Source organism: Pantherophis guttatus, chromosome 3 (genome assembly GCF_059756535.1).
Source record: "Pantherophis guttatus breed Tessera chromosome 3, ASM5975653v1, whole genome shotgun sequence".
Classification (NCBI taxonomy): Eukaryota; Metazoa; Chordata; class Lepidosauria; order Squamata; family Colubridae; genus Pantherophis; species Pantherophis guttatus.
In genome coordinates, this window is record NC_142065.1 from 69067462 (window position 1) to 69089322 (window position 21861).

The 21861-nt window shown below is 38.2% G+C and overlaps 1 protein-coding gene across 1 annotated transcript in view; it reads left to right on the forward strand.

Annotated features, from left to right (window-relative positions):
- The first annotated feature begins 6137 nt into the window (after nucleotides 1–6137).
- Nucleotides 6138–21861, forward strand: part of ROR1 (ROR family WNT receptor 1) — a 163267-nt gene continuing 147543 nt past the window's right edge. The window contains exon 1 of the mRNA XM_034415250.3: nucleotides 6138–6588. Coding sequence (XP_034271141.1) covers nucleotides 6486–6588 — 103 coding nt within the window. The 5' untranslated portion in view covers nucleotides 6138–6485. The remainder of the gene's footprint in view (nucleotides 6589–21861) is intronic.

Here is a 21861-nt window from a genome sequence, read left to right on the forward strand (position 1 = left end):
GAAGGTAAGTGAAAACCACTACTGATGTAAATATACATTCAGTTTGGCTATCTTTGAAGAATAGATGATTCAAATAAGCTGTGTGCATGTTTAGAGTGTTTAAAACGGCCTGGGACCGTTGATCTCGCTGTTGCAATCTGGCAAGATCCGGCCATGAATGGTGTGAATGGTTTTTAATTGGTTTTAATGTTTTAATTTTTAATGTTTTTATATATGGTTTTTAAATGCATTGTAAGCCGCCTTGAGTTTTCGGAGAAAGGCGGCATACAAGTTGAACAAATAAATAAATAAATAAACTCTCAAAATATATGGAGATTTTTTTTTACCTTATTTTAATGTTGTATTAGTTATAAAGTGATAAAAATGCAAAATATATTTGTTCCCTCCCAAAGCATACACAGTTTTCAGAACTTTTTAACTGCAGCTTGTAAGTAGAGGGGTGTTGTAGACCTTTATGCCAAAAATTAAGCATCTTTTCAAAATGCTTTAGAGCATATAATCTTTGTTTTTAGTTCAAACAATCAACATATATGTACCTGAAGATAGAAAGAGAGATCTCCTTTTATATTCCAAAGTGGAATGGCAGGAAGGGGATTAATAGAAGAGAATAAAGGATTAAAAACAATTAGCCTTCCTTTCTCCATCTCTTACTTCTGTTCCTCATTTACAAACCAACAGTGCTGTTCACCAGATGACTGCTTGCATCTCGCCACAGCAAAACCCACTTTATGTTTTGATGGTATTTCAGATGATCACATCAATGACTAAAATTCCAGGCCGTTAAGATTACACACTTCTTCCATTGTTTCCACATGATTTCTTTAATAGAAGAGGCTTTATTCCATTCCCATAAACTTCAGGAAGAGGTTGATAGGTCTCTCATTTCATACCGTATGATCTAGTGAGCTGATGTTTTTCTCTTTCATTTTGAGAACAGAACAAAAATTTGGACTACAGTAGAGTGACTGGATATGTCCTTACCTGCATTTTTCTTGAAAAATATATAATTACTCTAGGGCGGGGGCCGTGACTTCAACTGTGGACTTCAACATGTTGGGTCAGGAATTCTGGGAATCCACAGGTCATAAAGTGGCCCAATTGCCCATCCTTGTTCTAGGGCATGGGTGTCAAACTTGTTGTGTCACACTGATGTCACGTGACATTTCATGATGTTTTCCCCCTTCGCGGAGCTGAGGTAGGCGTGGCCTCTGCGTGATGCATCCAGCCTTCAGGCCGCCAGTTTGATGCCCTTGCTCTAGAGCTTCAAATCCTCTAAATAAAACTTGCAAGAAATTAAATAGAAATATTATAGATTATACTAATATAACTTCATTTCTTTTGTACTTTTCATTTTAGATATTTCTTGGCTGTAGGTGAAAGAGAGAACTCTATGGTTTATTATTTATTTATTTTATTGATTAAATTTATTTGTCATTCACCTCGTCATAGGCAACTCTGGGTGGTTTACAACATTAAAATGATTACACTTCTAATAAACACAATTAGATTTTCCCATACAAAGTCACTGCTAAGTACTTAAATAATTCTCTCTGAAAGCCTCTGTAGAAAGAATAGTATTCCCTGAGATGTGTTTTATTCATGTATAGGATAAATATTGTGGATTCTACCCAAGGATTAAAATACATGTTTGTACATTTTAGGCTTTTGGTGACCTTGGATCAGCCAAACTCTTATAGAATGATCAATTTTTATAGCGTTACTCAAGACTACTAAATGTCATAAATAGGCTTCATATATTAAGGACAAATGCACAATAGACTTCATCAAAGAAAAAAGGAAAATGTAGGTGAACAGTTGATTTTAGACAAATCAACAATCAAAATAACAGAACTCATGGGCATTTATTACAAGCCAGTATAATGCTTCATGGACCATGATGTCATCACACAAACGACATGAGTAGGTACTATGCAAACTGCTTTATTAGTATCATTTGTGTGATCCCAACCCCATTGTGTACAAAGATACTACAAAGGTTGTAAATGTTACAGTACTAAAGAGAAGTACAAGAAGATGAGGTTTAACCCCCATTACTCATGAATGGCATTATGAAGCACTGAGTGATAAATATGTAGGTAGTTGGAATAAATTTACATTAAAAAAAAAGTATAGATCAGTGATAGCTAACCTTTTCCAGACCGAATGTTCAAAAGCATGTGTGCCTGAAGCCCCAAAATGCAATGTGTGTGCAGTCCCCGCGCATGCACCCCATCCCCCATGGATGCGTGCACATCCCCCTGCATGCCCCTCCTCCCCTGCACCTGCATGCACACTCCCCGCACACACCCCGCCCCCCCACACATGCTAGGCAGAGACCCAAAGACCAGCTGGCCAACGGGAGGCGCGCGCACATCTGCATCAGAGCTGAACTGGGGCGATGTCTCACGTGCCATCAGAGAGGGCGCTGCGTGCCACCTCCAGCACATGTGCCATAGGTTCGCCATCTCGGGTATAGATGAATATTCGCCATGAGGAAAAGGACAGAACCAAGGGACCACTTTTTAAAAATGCTCAATTTTGTTGCTTCACAATGTATCCATGGTTTTTCTTTTTCCTTCTATTTTATCCTAAAGAGTACTTAATGGAGAATGTCGACCAGGGTTTTCATATGTTCAAAATGTGTCAGTACAATATAGCATTTATTGGTATAATTGGAAAATATGAAGTGGGCCGCATATTTTGGAAGGAAAATATAAGTAGTCATGCAATGTGGTTGGGTACCAGAAACCATGCAACCCCCAAAAACGTGCCCTGGATCTAAACCTAATTCCAACATTTTGCTTTGGTATCTTTATATCTGCTGTAACGAATTATTGCTGGGAGTATGCTTCATAGTTAACTTTACATTAATTAAGGAGTTTTCTATAATGCATGCAAATTTAGTATTGGCATCAAGACATTATTACTATTGCTTTTATTTCACATGTTGAAATGCTCAACTAGACATAGTTTCAGAGAGTTTTATCACATCAACACAAGAGAAAGAGAATCCAGTCAAAATCTCATTACCCACTTGGGGTCTACCTTTGCCTTAATCTTGGTTATTATTCATCGTTACTGAGTTAAATTAATCTTCTTTAAAAATACATATTTTAATTTTTTAAAACTAAGGCATTAGTTTTGCTTCTTTTTCCTAATTTTTGAGTGTCTGTTATTTTCAGTTCTTCCATTTTAGCACACCACAGTCTTTGCAACTGTTGCAAGTTAAAGGGAAAATAGCAAAAATATTTGTGTTGACTTCAGAATGCTGCAGATTAAAAGCAGATGCATTCTCTGAGCATGTGTTTTAACTTTCATTGATGTGCTCTGCAGAGCAGTCTCTGGGCCAGGAAGAAATTGTGTTTGCTAATTGTGGGCAGTTGGACAGATGGGGAGCTAAAAATAATATTTTTATGTTTTATTACTATAAATTATTTTATTTCTACTCACAAACAGATCTGGTGAATTTCACGTACTGGTTTTATACACATTTTTCCAACAAAGTTGTCATCAAGGCTGGAGTTCTTAATTGAATTTAACTAATTGATATCTATTTTCATAGTTGTTTTTTTTAAAAAATGGTAACTGAAAGAAAATGATTATAAAAGTAGCACCAAATTGTGTATTTATCATTCTTAACCAAGCTCATGGCAGTAGGTGCATCCATAATTTCACCAATCTTGTTTTGTTTAATTACATAATTCATAAATTTACCTGCTTCAGTCCTCAGGAAGGTATCTGTGCAAATTAGACCTTAAAAGTTAATAATTTCTTGCCCCTCACTCAGGTTTTAGTTAACTCATCCAGTGGCAGAAATGTTTTTAGACATCAACCTTATGCATGTGCTTCCAAACTGATAAAGGCGAATAAATCTAAAAAGCTGTATTTATTAAACTTAAACTGAATATAACAGCTAAGAAAGTGACATGGATATTCCTAGGATGTTTTTTCCCATTTCCATTTTTATTATGATTTCGAAATTAAATACAAATAATCACATAGGAAAAAAGAAAAAGTGGCTATTGATATGCAAAAGAATAAATAAATAAAAACACTACTATACAATATTAGGAAACAACATGATTACAAATAACAGGTAGTCCTCGCTTAGGAACTGCCTCGTTTAGCAACTGTTTGAAGTTATAATGGCACTGAAAAAGTATGTTTATAACTGGTCCTTGAATCTGTGTCCATTGCAGCATCCCATGGTTATGTGATTGTGATTTAGGTGCTTCACAGCTGGAGCTCCTTTACAATAGTCATTATGTCCCATAGTCACATGATCACCATTTGCAACCTTCAGAGCCTGTTTCTCGCAAGCAGTCAATGGGGAAGCAGGAGGTAGTTGCAAGTTGCGGTAATTTGCATCTCGCTCATATTGATTCACTTAATGACCACAGCAACAGTCCAGTGCAGTCATGAAACATTTCACTTTATATCCATTGGTCCCAATAAGTCAGTAAGTGAGAACTACCTGTATATTCTTACCCTCAATTGATCATTCAAATATTTCTGATGTGTTTCTGATTTCCACTTGAATCCTTTCATCTAGTTTGTGTTTTTCCCCTTAGAAACCATACTCTAAATATCTGAGTTGGGTGCTCACAGATTGAAGGTTTTCATTGAAACAATGAAAGGACCATTGTGCTGCCTTGATGCAAGTCAGCCCATCTGTACATGCATGCAATGCCACAACACACAAGCATAAAGGACAGAGCCTTTAATAATTCACAAATCCATCTGCAAAGTAGGAGGATTTTGCAAATGGAGTAGAATTTGAAAGGAGGCCAAAGTCAGCCTCAAATTAAGTAAATGTTTACATTAATCCTTGTGATGTAGATTTTCTGCCCTATCAGTAAAATATAGTATTAAATTGACAATGACCAAAGTTTCTAGGGAAAAATAAAGGACAACTTGAAAAAGGGACAAATTGAAAGAGGTTCATCGGGATAAAAAATAATAATAATTGTTTATGTTTATAACTTTACCTTACAATGGAAATTTCAGGAAGAAAACTAAGAAAAGCTTTCCAAAAATGCATATTCTAATAAAAATATCTAAAATAAAACAGTATTTGCGTGTAATTTTTTAAAATAAATTACTATATTTTTCACATGAATGTAAAAAACTCTGCATTAAATACCAAATTAAAAGACAAAAGTAAAACTGTCTAAATGACAGCTTTCTATAATAAAGGATGTATTTTCACTGTAATTGTATCTGAGATCTAGTTATAATATCTTGGAAATATGGAATACATTAGATGTATACAAAGTCCAACAAACCATGATAGAATTATGTAAAGCAGGCTACTTTAGAATAACATAGTCACCTTCCAAGGGCTTTGTCTACAAATGCAAATTTTTATTTGAAATAAATACAGTAAAACTCAGGCCCTGTAAACATTTTAACTGCTCCAGGTTTCTAACACTCTTTCCATGGAAATATTCCAGGCAGGTTTTTTTCCCTGCATTTTAATGGAAATGAAACCAAGCAATAATCTATCCTTCACCAACTTCTCCTGGTTTTAAATATAAAGTGTGACATTATTTTTGCCTTTCTGTAATGTGGAACATTTTATTTCAAGATTTATGCTTCGGTCTTTTCCAATAGGCTAATCTTGTTAATTCTTTTGAAATGGCTTTTTCCACGTTGTTATTGTGTGCTATTTAGCTAAACATAATATTTAAAATCAAGCCATCACTTAACAACCCTCCCCCCTTCCACAAATGGGCTCAGGAGTGGGAAAAAAAGCCACTGGCAGAAATCCACCATTCACCAAGCCTGTAAACAGCTTTTGCTCAAGCTGGCAACAGGGTCGCTTTTTCACTGTGGGTTTTCCCTTAGCATCTCTTTCTTCATCCCTCTCCCGCTGAAACTAATCCTTATGCCAACCGCCATAGTTTTATTTTTCTTCTTCTTTTTTTAATAAAAGAAAAAACGCAGCAACTACAGTGCCACCATCGATATTTCTAAAAAAAAAAAAAAAAACACCGTCTCCAAGCCACGGAGATTAGGAAAAGGAGGAGGAAACGTCTCCCGTTGGCTTTTTCTTTCTTTCTTTCTTTTTTTTTTTGCGGCCCGGTGGATAGTTTCCAATGCGCGCGAAATAAAACTCGAGGCGCGTCTAATTAAGCGGAGAGGTTGGCTTTGAGAGGCGCCGTTGCTCTTCCAGGTAGAGAGAAGCGCGCCCCGGCTGGTCCAGCAGGGGGCGCGGGAGAGTCGATCAGGGCGGACTGGCCGGCCCCTTCCAGGCGGCGGGGCTGCCTTGGCTCGGGATGGGGCGGTCTGGAGCAGAGCTTCGAGAAAGTGACAAGCCAGGAGGCTGAGGAGCGAGGGAGGCCAGCGAAGGCAGCCTACCGCCCGCCCGGAGGCCGACGAGGGGAAGGAGGGAGAGGACGGGCGAGCGAAAGCCCGTTCCAGCCACCGGGCTCGGGATTCCTGGATGTTGGAGTAGCGAGGAGGGACGAGAAGCCGGCTCAGGAATGCAGCGGCGGCTCCATCCGGGCAGCTGGAAAAGGAGCCCTTTCCTGCTCCAGCTGCTCCTGTGGCTGCACAGCCGGAGCCTGGCCGAACCCGCAGCGCCAGGTAAGCCAAACCCAGCCCAGCCCGTCCGCCTCCTGTTCCCGCGGTTGAAAGATGCCCCGGCGGAGAAAACTCCGCTTCTGCCGGATTGAGAGCGGTCCCGGGCTTCCTTTGCCCTTCTTCCAGCTCGGGACGGTTCGTCCGTGGGTTCAATCGGCGGGATTCGTTTCTGGGGGGTGGGTTGGGTTGGGTTTAAAAAGGAGACTTTTCGCGTGGGGTGGGGGCACCCGACGGGTACTGCCCCTTCGGCCTCCGAGCAACTGAGATAAACGTGTTGCACGCAGAGGTGTGTGTGTGTGTATGTGTGTATGTGTGGAGGGGGGAGCGAGAGTTGCGTGTCTGCTAAGAACGGCCAGTTCTGGAGCTCAAGCCTACTTGGAGGCTGGATTCATTCTTCCCTGGGATGCTAGGAAGGGTCGGGCGTGTCAAGCGCACGTGAGAATATCTCTGAGCACCACGCAGATAGTTTTCTTTGCAGCCGGGGAAATGGGAGGGGGGGGATTGCAAATGACGCGTCCCAAACAAGGGATTAACTGGCATAACATTTAGGGCCTGCATTTGATCGTGGTTTGTGCCTTGCTCTCTTCTTCGTAACGAAGGCGGTTCTTTTTGCTACCAAGTCCGCACGAAAACCCCTCGGGGATGCCGCAGAAGGCTTCAGTCTGTCCCGATCCCGTGATTCCCGAGCGCCCCCCACCTCCGGTACTTGTTGGCCGAATCCGAGAGCCGTGGCCCGACGCTGTGCTTGCAACGAGCGAGGTTTCCTTATCCCCAAACCGGCCTGCCCTCCGCGCCTTTTTTGCCTTGAAAGGCTCCTTTCCCCCAAGAGCCGCCTAAGAGTCAATCGTGCTCCGCTGCAGGGCGAAAATACTCTGCACGTGCCCTGAGCAAGCCTGCCCGGCAGCGGCGTTGCAGCCCCTGGGGTGATGGCTGAACACTTTAGCTAAGCACCGGCGGGAAAATTCAAGGGTTGAGAAGGGCGTCAAGGCTGGTCTGTTTTGTCGCCTCGGCTCCTCTTTAGGATCCCCTCAGCTTTTCCCGCTTGCCCGCTATTTTTATGCTGCAGGAGGCATCCGAACGGGCCTCGTCCTCCCTTCTTCATCCTCGGCCTCTTTTATCGAGACATTGGAAGTAGTGGACGCTTCAGTCGGAGCAAACCAGGATTTCAAACTTGTTTACTTGCTAGCTGTTGTCCCAGACTGCGGGAGAGTCTGCAGAGATTTGGGGGGAAAGCTTGTAGGGTAACCCTTTGGGTGTGGAGGTGGGGTTGTCCTAAATATCACCTGGATTTGCATCTTTAAAGATCAAAATGAGACACTGGCAACATTTAACTAATCAGTCTAGCCTAGGCCTTATTACATATCCCTGAGAGTTTCTGTCTTTTTGCTTTTTTTCCCCTTCAGCTTGGGCTGAAGCAGAATGAAAAAGGCAGATGAGATGGCCTATTGGATTCAGTTCAATTAAAGGGGTGGGAAAACTTGGTGTGAAGCGATTGAGTTGGGGAAATGCTGTTCTGAAGTTGACAAAAGTCAAAGGAAACTTAAACTGGTTCCCCTGGTAGATTGTGGTGGAGTAAATTGCTTTTGGGTGGTGCAAGTCTTGAGAGGTGACACAAAGAAACCTGGAAGCGCAAGTGTGTTGGCACCACAATAAAGGAAAGGGAAAGTGTATACTTCAGAAAGATACTAGACAGGAATTTCTGACATCAGATTTTGTTGGAGATTACTGTACACGGAAGAGCCAAATCAGACTCATTACGTTCAGAAAGATTTATTGCCAGAAAATGTTCACCGGATTGCAATCGAGGCCTATGCCTCAATTCAAGGTAACCTAAGAGTAACATTGATGGGGCTGGACTGTATTGGGTCTGGGTGAGAAGTTATTTGGAGCTACATGTAAACTGCTCCCACTCAACTTCGTAAATTGGGGGGGAAACCCATAAATTTACATATTTGTATTAGTGAAAATATATATATATATATATGCCCCTTTTAGTCAGTAGACAACTTGGTGCCAAAAAGAACTGAAGGCGTTTCTTTTTGCTTAGTTCATGCCCAGTGGAGAATGAATCTTAATTTTTTTTAAGTAAAAGTTTTGGACTGACTTGGGGAACTGTTTGGATCTTAAATCATTTGGGATTTAGGAGATAAGCTTTTAAAATGGTTACCAGTGAATAAGCAGCAGTGCAATCCTTTTAAAATTATTGCTTAATATTCTGGAAATCATATTTTAGAGGTAGCTGAGGCTTCCAAGTTGTTTTCAAAAGAAAACCCACACATAGAGTTTAAGATAAAACAGAAGGAATAAAACCAACACCTAAAAATGAAAACACTGATCCCAAATATTAAACTTAATGCAAACATGTACTGAAATACTAGGAGATGGGTAACCCCCCCCACCACCTATATATACTTACTTGTTCAATGGACATGCTGAAATTTAAAAGATAAGGACTCCCTGATTTGTTCCCCTCATAGTTTGTTTAGTTCATTTTCTGAGATTGTAAGTGTTGGCAAGTTGCTTTGGGTGAAGATTTTTCAAGTAACCATTGTCACCCAAATTAAAGTGGTGAAGATAATTTGAACTGTGGATCCTAGAAGTCACAAGCTGAAGTTTGAAGTTCTCTTCAAAGACATCCATCCCATTAAGCACCTTATAGTAGACAATCTTAGATATCAGTTCTACATAAAAACAAGCAGTTTGGCATTTAGTAATGAAGCTAGATTTACAAGCATCTTTATACTTACTGCATGCTTGCTTTTTGAGTGAGCAAAGGAGTTTCCTTTCACATCCTGAACAAATTAAAACTGAGTCTTCATGTATTTGGTCAAGTTTAACCTTGTCTTGCCTATAGCAGACCATGTTCATGATGTCATAGCTTAAATATTAATATTGGATAATATACTTCAACCACGTTGATTCAGCTACAATTACTGGTACAACTTTGTGTATTGGAGATTATCTGGCTAATATATATGTACATTGCTAAATTAATACATATTTACTCTTTGGCTGCTAAGTGTGTGAGTTGATTTAAATCTAAGGTAGTTAATGTGTGATAGTCCAAGATAATATGCGTTTTTCCTACAGAAATAATACTCTGTTGTTTACAGATACAAAATATTCATTGGGTAAAGTGGTGCTAGGGAACTAGCAACTGTAATTATAAAATATTAGATTAGGATTGGATTTTATTCTGGGATAAATTCCAGCAGATCAGAGTATCAGTTGTTAATCCAGAGGATTGCTATCAGGGAAATAAAGCAAATATGATAAATATGGTTGCACCTGAAAACAATTCTGCATTTGGAGTGTGATTTTTGTTTGTATATGAGAGAGAATTGGACTACTGCCATGCTAATATTAAAACTTTGCTGGAATAATGAAGACTGCATTGTGCTGTTCTTAGCCTTGAATTTACCTACTTTGGCTATTCTGGTATTGAGATACATGAGATACACAAGTAAGGATATTCTCTTTTATATTGCGTAAAAAAGTGTGAAGTAGGTAAGGTTGAAAAGGGTACATTGTCCAAGGTTACATAGCCGTATTAATGTAAAATACATTTCAAGCAGATTCCAGTTGTAATATTGCCAGTTATTTGTAAAATAAAATATTCAAAAGAAAGACTTCAACAGTCTTTCCTTTAAGATTCTGACTGAGTGCAAATATGATTTGGGTTTCCTGTACTGTTCAGAAATCATATATTTTCGTTGTTCTGCAGTACTTTGAATTAAACAAATCTTATATCCTTGAGAAAAGGTAATATCTACTATGGAGGGGCTATTGCAATAATGACTTTAATATGTTCATCATGTTATGATTTCTGATGTGAAAAAATGAATGAAATGTTACTTTAGTGTGAAACAATCTGTGGTGTAGCAAAATATAAATGTTAATAAATGATTTTTAACTTTTTCTTACCTTCTGTGAAACCTTTAATTTACAGTTGGTGGTTTAAACATTTAAAACAGAAATAATGTTCCGCTGAATTTTTGCAGTTCAGATCATCACTTTTATGCAAAGTGCTATAACTGACTGTCTATAAGAAAAACATGAGAAAGTTCTCCAGTGTTTCTAAATATTTTTGCGTATTTTTTTAGTATTTAAAGTCACATGTAATTTACCTGTTTAAAAAAATTCAGGAATTCTTGTTCAGCAGAAAATTACTTTATTAATAGAATCTAGTGTTTTGAGTAAATATATGTGGAAACCTGTATTATCAAAATAATTTCCATTATTTTGCAAAAAATAATTAAATTTTCTTTTTTCAAAAATTAAATTCTCGAGCTTCTGTAGCAGTTGAACTCTCATGTCAGGTCTTGACAGATTGAAATTTCCATTCCCAAAGTTACTCGCATATCACTAAAGTTATATGTAAATCCTCCATGTATCCATTATTATTAGGGATTATTATTATTCAATGTAAATTAGTGACTGCAGTCACAGTTCATTTTAAACCATGTTTTATTTGCTTTTTTGATTAAACCACAGTTACCTGGGTTCTCATAATGCACAGAGTTATAAATTGTGGTTGACGAATCACAGCATCTGTATTCATACTGCAAAGCCGCAAGTAAACCACTGCATAAAATACCTTGTTACTCTGAGTTCTTGAGTTCCTCTAAATTTAATCCTGAAAGACAGCATTAAAAGTCAGCATTGTAGGCCATCTATTGAGGTTCCCCCCAGTCTTACTTTTCGGTCTCTTTGCTACTGTTGTCTGATCCCTCAGAACATGCAAACCAGACAGAGTACTGGTAATCCTTGATTTACAACAGCTCACTTAGTGACCGTTCAAAGTTACAACAGCACTAAATAAAGTTACAACGGCACTTAGTGACTTATTACCACTTTTCACAATTACCATCTTTGCAGCATCCTCATGGTCATGTGATCAAAACTCAGAAGCTTGACATCTGGTTTACATTTATGTTGGTTGCTGTGTCCCAGGGTCATATGATCACTTTTTGCAACCTTCTGACAAGCAAAGTCAATGGGAAAGGCAGATTCACTTAACGACTGGGTTACTAACTTCACAACTTAAGTGATTCACTTAACAACTGTGGCAAGAAAGGTTGTAACATGAGGCAAAACTCACTTAACAAATGTCTTACTTAACAACAGAAATTTTGGGTTCAATTGTGATTGTAAGTTGAGGATTGCCTGTAGTGATTTTTCAGTACTTCTCTCTGAACAGTTGCATGGGTTGGGACTACAAGACAAAATAGACTGATAGTAGTAAAGGATAAGAAGGGAGCATCCACTAAGATAACTTTTTAAACTACTTTTCAGTTCTGTTTCAATGTCTAACCTTCATCCAGTCCTTTGCTTTAGCAAACATAAGGTATACAACAAACAAATGAGAACAGTATTGTATGTATATGAACATCCTTATTGCTCTTTATACAGTTGGGACAAAACCTATTTTTAACCTTCTTTCAGACCACTCTTTGAGATAGGACTGGTGTTTTGCTGATCTTTCCAGTGATGATGTCTCAAAAGCCTAGTGGGATAATAAAATCAGTTCCATCATTTTTCTGGTTTAGTAGATGAGCCATTTGATGCCATTGGCCCTACCTGCCTGCATGTAGCCCAACTCAACAGTCTAAACCCAGAAGCTCCAGGCTTTTAGTGGAATAATATTTGACAGCTGTGTGAATGCTGTGTTGACCCTTATCATGGTCTTATTTAGGAAAATTATGGGGACCATAAGAGAAACAAACTTTTCCTTATTGCTCTGGTGGTTTCTCAATAGCCAACTTTTTTTTTGGTGACTCTTGCAGAGTGGCACCTGATAAAGATATAGTTCGCAGTAAAAGATGGGATGGGATAATGGTGTTGTGGTTCTGCATTTCATCACTTTCTTGCTCCAGTGATGTAGTGGCATATTTTAAAAACTATAGTCATATTAAATGTCACTATTTTGGATTATACTGCCTTTAACATATAACATGCAAAATATTTTACCATACAGTGCTTTCCACATTCAAGCAGGCATATTGTTATATATAGTGAACCACAAGTTTACATGTTGCTGTATACTTAATAATAATTTATTAAATTTGTATGTCGCCGGACTCGTAACAAAAACTCTGGGCAACTAGAAACATAGAAAACAGATGGCAGAAAGATGGTCTGCCCTTTGAGTTGGCTTGTTTTTTGTTTTTTTTTTTAATTTTTATTTATTTATTTATTTTTATTATTTTTATTTTAAAATTTTTGTTGGATGCATAAATATATTTATCCCAACAATACATTTGAGTAAAATTAATAGAACTAGAATAGAACTCGAAAATATCTCTACTTTCATTTATAAAATATGCCCCCCCCTTTTTTTGTAAAATCTCATCTGATCCCTACTAAGTATCTGTTTCAAAGCCCAGCAGGTATATTTGCGTAATTTCTGTTTCTGAGAAATGTGCCCGTAAGACTTTTTATCTTAAGTCTTCCCCTTTGACCCATGCTGAAATATAAAGCCAATGCAATTAGTATTTCAATAGTTACAGCAATATAGATTGCATCTTTAAGTGTCCATTAATGATGAAAATATAAGCCCACTTGAACATGAGAAAGGCAGATTCAAATTTAAGAGTATAAGACCGCAATGGTAGGCTAGATAAGCTTTTAATATGATCCAGCATGACTGTTCAGAGTCATTTAGTTCTTTCCTTCAGTTCTCAAGACCTATTTGGCACTTCTAGCTAGTGGACTATAAAATCCTAATAAGAGAAGTATCCAAAGATCCTTCAAGATGAATTTAGTGCTTTTTTGCTGAGAAAAATATTGCTCATTTCAGTAATTTAAGTTAAGCTAACTGTGGTCCTGGCCAAGATTTGAATTTATTAATTTTACCATAGCTTGTCCTGAGTATTTATCACAATTAAGAGTTTACATCCATACTACAAATGTTACCTTCAGTTTCCAGCTGCTCTTCATATTGTACTTCATGAGATTTTAGAATGGGTTTGTTTTTAAAACTCTGTTTTAAATTTGTTTTGCTGTTCAGCAAAACATTATCCATAATAACATTGAGAATTTTTAGATAAATCTCTTCAAAATCTATATATACTTGTCAGATAAACTATTATAACAAGAAGGAACCAGTTTAAATAATACTTTTCTGGCACATGGTAAACACAGCAGAATGGAAAAAATGGATAAAAAACCCTATTGTCCAAAGTAATTAACAAAGTTCTTATCTGCCAAGGGCAGGGTGTCACAAACCTTGATCTTTATTATTAGGAGTGAATTATTTCAGGTTTATTTATTTATTCCATTTGTACCTATCTTTCTGCCCCAAAATACTTAGTAAATCTTATTTTCACATGCCACTCTAATGAATGTTGTTTGGGAAGTTTGGACTGATTTATGCACTCAGGAAAAAGTGTGGCTGGCATAAGTTAAATTTTCCCAAGAAAGAGCTAGACGTTTGAAGGTTACTTGTGAGTATATAAGCCTGAACAAAAAAATGCTTCCCTGAGGTGTGATATTGGATACTGTTCTGCAGAGACAAGCAGAGAAATGCAATAACCATTTGAGACTGAAAATCTCACAGTTGAAAATGCTTCAAAACCCTTAACTAAAAGCAGGTGCTTGTTACACAGATGTTATCTTACATACCAGGAATATCTATAAAGCTGCTTCATGCAGAATAAAATGAATGTGTGTAAAATTGTTTAAATAAAAGCCCATCTCTTGTCACTCATCCTAGTGGTATCTTGTTTAAAAGAACTTGTTCATCTTTGTGGACCCACAAGAAGAAACTGTATTGTTTCTAAAAGCTGCTTTCCTAGAAAATATTTCTTAAAAAAAAAAACCCGGGAAACTTTTATTTAAAATTAGTATTTTAAACATTATTTTAGAATAGGACAGTGAAAATAAGGTTGTGAAAATAATGTTGCATACCCTAAGGTCATTTTTAAAATATTCGGTCTTGCAACAATTGAAATAGAATATGTTTATAGTACTAAGGCTTGTTTGTTAGTAAAGAGTCAATCATTAAGCTTCTTAGGAATTTGTCAGATAAACTGGATCTTCCATTGCAAGAGCGGCTTGTAATTTATCTTTAAAGTATATCTCTGATGTCTTATATTGTAATATAACTCCACATTATGCTTTTAGTAATGGATCAGCATGCTCCAGTCAGTGCATCAATTATCTGTAGAAATACAGCATTCACTAGTTGTTGGGGAATAACAAGTGATAAATTCTGCTTTTGTGGAGATAGATTTGGTAATCTGTGGAGTGAATTGTAGTGAGTAACCCAAACTGTAATTGAAGGATTAAGACTGTGCTACTTTACACTAACATATGGCAACAGTCCCTCATCTCCTCTTTTTAAAAAAATATAAAAAACAGTGGTGGGGCATTTAGCGAGAAAAAAAATGACAGGAAAAGAAGTGCTTTAAACTTTTTTTCCCAGTCATTTTTTTTGGCTTAAATCTGGTTGCTTTCCATTTTGCAATATTTATTAGGACAAATATATATGCGTAGAGATCCATATGTAGGAAAAATTCCAAACAAAAAAAATGACTAATGCTAAAGACCCTTTTTGTTATCCAAATGCCCTAAATCCTCCTTAATAATTATCTGTATAGTTATGGTTTTCTTCTTTATGCCTCTTTAAGCCTTTGAATGAATTTAATACAGATTGTCCAAATATTGCGAGAAAATTATTATGTTTGTGTCAAGAGGGGAACGTAAACATAGAAATAGGTAGGAATTGTACTGAATGTTACTTTCACTTTTAGATTATTTTTTTATATCTATTTTAGTAGTGTCCTGACTTTGAGTAGCATGCAAAGGCCAGACATAGGTCTTAATCAGAAGAAAATTTTCAACTCAACCCAAACCATCTCTGAAAGCTCAAGTTCAACTTGCATTGGTGTAATTTTGCTGTCTTGAAACCACATTGCCTTCCATAAGATCCCAAAGTGAATTGCAACTCATCCAGTTTTATACAGGTTGGTTGGTAGTACTATCTTACCTGTTTTCAAGTCATTTGAAATTGCATGATAGCCTACCTTATTTATATCCAAGTGGCTATGACAATGAAGTCTCTAGTTCCACATTTCTGGGGGTGAACATTTGTGAAGAGAACCTTCTTAATCGAAGAAGTGCAAGAATATGCAAATGTTCACCTCTCCATGGAAAAGGATAAAGATCATAGAGCCGTGATGGTGAACCTATGGCATGTGTGCCAGAAGTGGCACGCAGAGCCATGTCAACTGGCATGCGTGGCGTCATCTATTTCTCTTCCGGGTTTCTGGCGCACGCATGCACACCAGCCAGCTGGTCTTGTGGTTACTGATATGCATGCCTGTGTGACAATCAGCTGGCCTTCATGCATGCGGCAGTGCCAGAAACCAGAAGATCAGCCGGTGAGCTGATCGTCCATTTCCCGATGTGCGCATGCCCACTGGGCAGTTCTTAGTGTGTGTGTGCACCGGCCATGTCGTCAACGCTCGCATGCAGCCCCGGGACATCCACCCCATTGCCAGCCATGAGCACTGCCGCCAGTCGTTCCCCTGTGCCAGCCCGCCTGCCTCGTCACCGCTGCCACCGCTGCAAGGAAAGGCCCAGAAGCTGCGCTGCCCGGGATCCACATGGGCTGTTGCAGGAGGAGGCCAGGCATGGCTGGCTGGACACTGCCCAGAGTGTGAGGCTGGCAGGAGTAAAAGGAGCCACTGCTGCCTCTTAGCCAGCATGAACGGCCTGCCACTGCAGCCTGCCGCTGCCCTCTCAGCCCTGCCTGCTGGCACTGCCAGGGAAGTGGCAACGTGAGGACCGGGGTGAGGGAGTGAGGGGGTGGTGGTGGCAAGGACGGGTGGGCTGGGGCTTCCCTCCCTCCCTGCCAGAGGCTTGGGGCCCCATAAGCTTGCCCAAGCGGGGAGGGAGGGAAGTGAGCCCCCTCGCTCCGGCGATTCTCGAACTGCTGCTTCCCCCGCGGTGGCAGGAACAGCAGGCTGAGGCTTCCCTCCATCCCCAGCAGAGGCTTGGAGACATACAAGAAGCCTGCTCAGATGGGGAGGGAGGGAAACGTGTCCCCTTGCCCCGGTGATTCTTGCATTGCTGCTTCCCTGGCGGTGGAGGCAGGAGCAGCAGGCTGAGGCTTCCCTCCCTCCCCATCGGTGGCTTGGGGCTGCAGAAAAAGCCTGCTTGGGTGGGGATGGAGGGAAACATGCCCCCTCGCCCCAGCGATTCTTGCACTGCTGCTGCCCCGGCAGCGGCAAGAACAGCAGGCTGAGGCTTTCCTGTCTCCCTGGCAGAGGCTTGGTGCCGGCAAAGTTTGGTGCCGGAGGCTTTCTTGGCCCAAATGGGGCATTGGGCATGTCCGGGGGCACATGTGTGGGGATGCTTGCATGTGTGGGAGGGGTGTGCATGCATGCGCAGGTGGGGCGCGCATTGCATTATGGGTGCTGGCGTGGGCGGCACACATACTTTTGGTACGCAATGACAAAAAGGTTCGCCAACACTGTCATAGAGGATACTTACTCTCAGCGCTTCTGGAACTGTGTCCGGAGCCGAGTAATGCACGACACACACGCAGTGGAATGGCAAATATAACCCGGTTTAATATTGGATACGCGGCAGTTTACAGTAAACGCTGGCACTGTGAAAACAGCACAAAGATGGAGTCGGCTGGATGCTCCGCCTCAGCTTTATCGGCTGTGGGATGGGTTGCAGCTGTAGCAGATTTGAATATACCGCCCGTTCTCTTCCCCCCCCTTGGAGCCGAGGACGCTAGTAAGTGATGTCATCCGATGTCGCCAAGATCACTCCTCTGACTGCTCGTTCTCCCGATTCTCCCTTCCATACACTGCCCATCACCTGTGACCTTCAATGTGGTTTCCTAATCGCACCCCCTCCCTCCACCGTGCACCGCTTGGCCTTTTCCTGGGTATTCACCTGACAACCCTCCCCGTCACGGCCAGGATTCTGTGTCGTCATGGTCGTCATGCAAGACTCTGTCGTCATATAAGGCTCTGTGTCAAGGAGTGCTTGACGCTCGACACTTATCTTGTTTCATCCTTTAAATATCAGTCAGTTTTATAAAAATTGGTTGCTAATCTAGCCACTTTGTTGGTGCTTCAGTCTACTAAGAGATCAATTGGAGCATGCAAACCGGAATATTAATAGAATATTTCAGGCAATACTTGATTTATCTTACGGACTATGCAAATCCAGCATTTCTTGGGTTACCAGTTTAACTTTTCAAAGGTGGATTGATACAGTCCAAAAAATAAAAGAAAATATTCTCATGTTCTCCTGAATAACCGAATTAGAAAATGTTTGTCTATGAAATTGAATTGTACACTCTTCTTTTTTTTTTTTTTAAATCCCTATGTATAGTTTAGATATTTTTAAGAATCACACAGCTTCGGATAGAAATTAAAGTTCTGACAGTCATAGGGCAGTGAGTCTTTATCTGAACTACATATTACTGTGTTATTTTGGGAAAACAGTGTGGATAAAAATCAATGAGATATTCTTTTAAAATTTAAAAGGATTTTTTTATTTAAATCAGATTTTTTTAAAATTAAATTTATTTTAATGAAATGCTTTTGGAGTAATCTTTCTAAAGATAGTTTTCTATTTAAGATACATTAATAATTTAGTTTATTCAGCATGAAATGGAGCTTAGTTATGTAGCATGAGGCTGTATATTCTGCAATATTGGGACTGTCGGTGAGTCAGCAGCGGTTCAGAGGAGGAGCCGCTGGGGGACAGAGATGACAGTTGCTCTTTAAAAATTATGATTTAAATTGAGTTGATTTAAATCAAGCCTTTTTACTAATGATTTAAATCATGATTTAAATTGACTTGATTTAAATCAAATCCACCCTGTGGGAAAATATTAAACATATAGAAGTTACCAGAAAAGGAATAGTTATGTTCTTTAGATAAGTTTTCATGCATACATTTTTGAATTTATTTATTTATTTGTCTAGTGAAATAAGATGGGAAAGGCAGCTCTGTTTTATGGCCTTAGGGTTTGCATCAGGAAGCAATTCTTGTGGTGTCAAACAGATTGTTTTTGTTTCCTGTTACTTTCATTCTCAGAGCTTTTGTTGTGAAATCTTATACATTGGATAATAATTGGCTTAATAGAAGCCAGTCTGCATGTTACATTTTTATGCAAACACTAGCATATTATAGAATGGCTGATCATTAGAATGTCAGATGTTGCAAACATATGGATAAATACTGGATGAATTAAAGTCTCACTGAGCAATCCCCATGGGGTAGCATTCTTATCTTCTCTTCTCCTTTATGATAGCTACTTGGAGATTTTCTGTGTGCGTGCTGATAAATTAGTTTGTCAGTATTCCTATTTAGAATTGCTTTAAAATCCTGTATCTTTCTGAAAAAGGGAAAGACACAGAGACAATATTAATGAATTTTGGTGGATTCTAAATGTAAAAAAATGGTAATACATTTAATCTGTAATCCATTAAGATGGGCTGAATTAATTTTAGGATCCATATTTGCAAGACATTATGTATCAAATATGTAATGTTTGTGTGACAGACAATTTGATATACTGGTTAAAGCACTAGGTTAGAAACTGAGATACTGCAAATTCTTGTCTTATATTTGTGAGATACAAATCCAGCTGGGTGACTTTGGTCCAGTCATTCTACCACTGATTCTTATAATAGCAATGGATGATTTAAAGGGATGGGTTCTACTTCCCTTTACTACCGGTTTGCAACGGGGCTGTGCGCATGTGCAGAACCATTTTGATGACGTTGGGGTCGGTGGGCGGAGCCTCCTGCCGGTTTTACTACCGGTTCTATAGAACCGGTGCGAACCGGGGACAACCCACCACTGATGATTTATAAATACAATTAAAAGTCTTCCTTTGCCCTTTTTTCTTCATTGGGGGATGGCTCATATTTTATGTTCAATTGTGGTTTTCTGGAATATCATTTTGAGTTGTTAGTGTAGCCATCATTATTTTTTTTGAGATGGTAATAGGTCATATAAATAGTATTCTGGATGCTTTTGAATTATTTCTTGTTTTAATCATCATTTATTAGATTGTTGGCTTGCTGCAGTTAAACACAAAATTAGAAAATATAAGAAAATAATGTCCTATCTTAAGGCACTAAGGCTGCAACCTGCATCACAAGTGGTGCAACTTATATATACAAAATATCTCTCCTATGGTGTTTTTTTTTTTTTTTTTGGAGAGGGGGATGAAAACATTAAATATGAATATTTAAACTGTTCTTTTTTTAATGTTACACTTAACTTTTGATCAACTGCATTTGTTCAGCTGTTTTTAGGTAGCTGTTATTCAAATCCAGTTATAGGATAAATTTTGTGACAAGTGTTCACGTAATATTAGAAGATAGTTTCAGTGTTTTTGGAGCCAAATCAAATAAGATACTTTAAAGTAAGCACTGCATTGTTCCAGACTAGAAAGATTGCAACCGTGTGGGATCCCATTTTTAGTTATTGCCAAATCTAGGAAGATGTTATTTGCTGTTGGTGCTGCTGCTTTTGGAATTACTTCAGATAATCCTATAGGATGATAAAAAGTCCTAAGGGGTAATAGTCCTCTCTAAGTAAGGGGATTAAGTATGTTTCTATTAAATGTAATTAGTTAAAAGGATCTACTTACATATGTTATTTGTCAAAGAGTTGTAAGACCATTCATATCATTAAAAGTATGTAGATAAATGTTACATTGATGAAAGATTATTTTTACTCTATCTTTACATAAACTTTACTGCCTTTTGATGGAGAGATAATGAAAAAGAAATACCCATTCTTTTATTCCTTTATTTTTAAATGTATTTCTTTGACTTTGAGAGCAAAAATCTCCAAACTGGCTGAAAAAAAAGGTAAAATCAAAAGAAACAAATAGGATTTTTAAAAATGTATTTATTGTTTAGTAAATAATACTGTTTACTGAATAAACTAAAAGCATATCTACTCGTGTCTAGACGATAGTGACAACAAGGTGCTATTTAAATGCTGCCCATATTTAATTAACAAACATTCTGACTTTGGCTTCTTTCATCAAAGAACAAGAATAAAATCAAATATCCATAATCCTTATGCAACAAAGTCAAGTTTATTCTAGACAATAAAAATTTGGGTTCAAAAGTTTCCAAAGTGCTGTTCCAAAGTTTTTAAAGCACTCTTTAGGGAAGATGTTTCTCATAGCATGTACTCAAATAATACAGTAACATACCATATTTAATTAAATATCGCAAATTCATTTTTCAATATTAGAGAATATATCTAGCTCAGGGTTGAACAAAGTTACTTTTAATTGTGCATAAGCTTTATTACATTCATCAGAAAAGAAATGGTGCTGTGTACTTTCTTCTGCTTTATTCTTTAGAGGAAAACAAAAAGGAAAACTATTTCTAAGGTTTTTTTTTTTCCAGTTCAAGGAATTTACTCTTGTGAATAGGAAATGGTTGCTTTCTGTGTGGCCTTTCTGTTTATACTGGCTTACAATTTGTTCAGTAAAAAGATCCATTTGAGTCCAGAAAAATGTGTTTGTTGACTATAGCCCTTAAGATATTTCTGCAACCTTTTTAACTTTCATAGTTTTGTTCAAAGAAAATGTCCCTATTATTTTTCAACATGATTAATTTGTATTGGAACATATGTGGATAGTCCCTGTCTGAGACCACGTTACCCAGTGTAGCTGGATGACTTGGATTCAGTATTGAACGGTATTGAATTGATTATTAATGTGGTTTTCCTTCAATTTAATTTAATTTAATATATCAGATTTCAAAAAAATATTTTGGTTAATATACCGTGTATGTGATTCTGTGAGAGAAGATAGGATGTTGAAATTGAAATTTTCTGATAAATTCTTCTGTCAGTGCCTCTCTTTTGGTTTACCATCTTTCAACCTCTAATCTTTCCATTTAATTATTTCATTTATTCTATTTAGTCAGGCCATCCTTACTAATCTTAATATAATACACATATTGTATTAAAATATAATCCCAATACTCCATCCTGACATCAATCACCATATTATTTAAACGTACATATTAAACCAATCTTTCAACCTCTACTTGCTTTTATTAATTTAGAGATGTGTATCCTTATTTTTACTTCTATTCTAATTTTTAATCAGGCCCCCATTATAAAAAACATTTCCTTTCTATCCATCATGTCTCGCCCGTTTTAATATTTCAATTCTTGTTTGTTTTTTGGCATGCCTTCCATACTCCTCTTGGATCTTTGTCTCTATCTGCATCTACATTTTTACTATTTAGTCTGAGTACTCCTCCC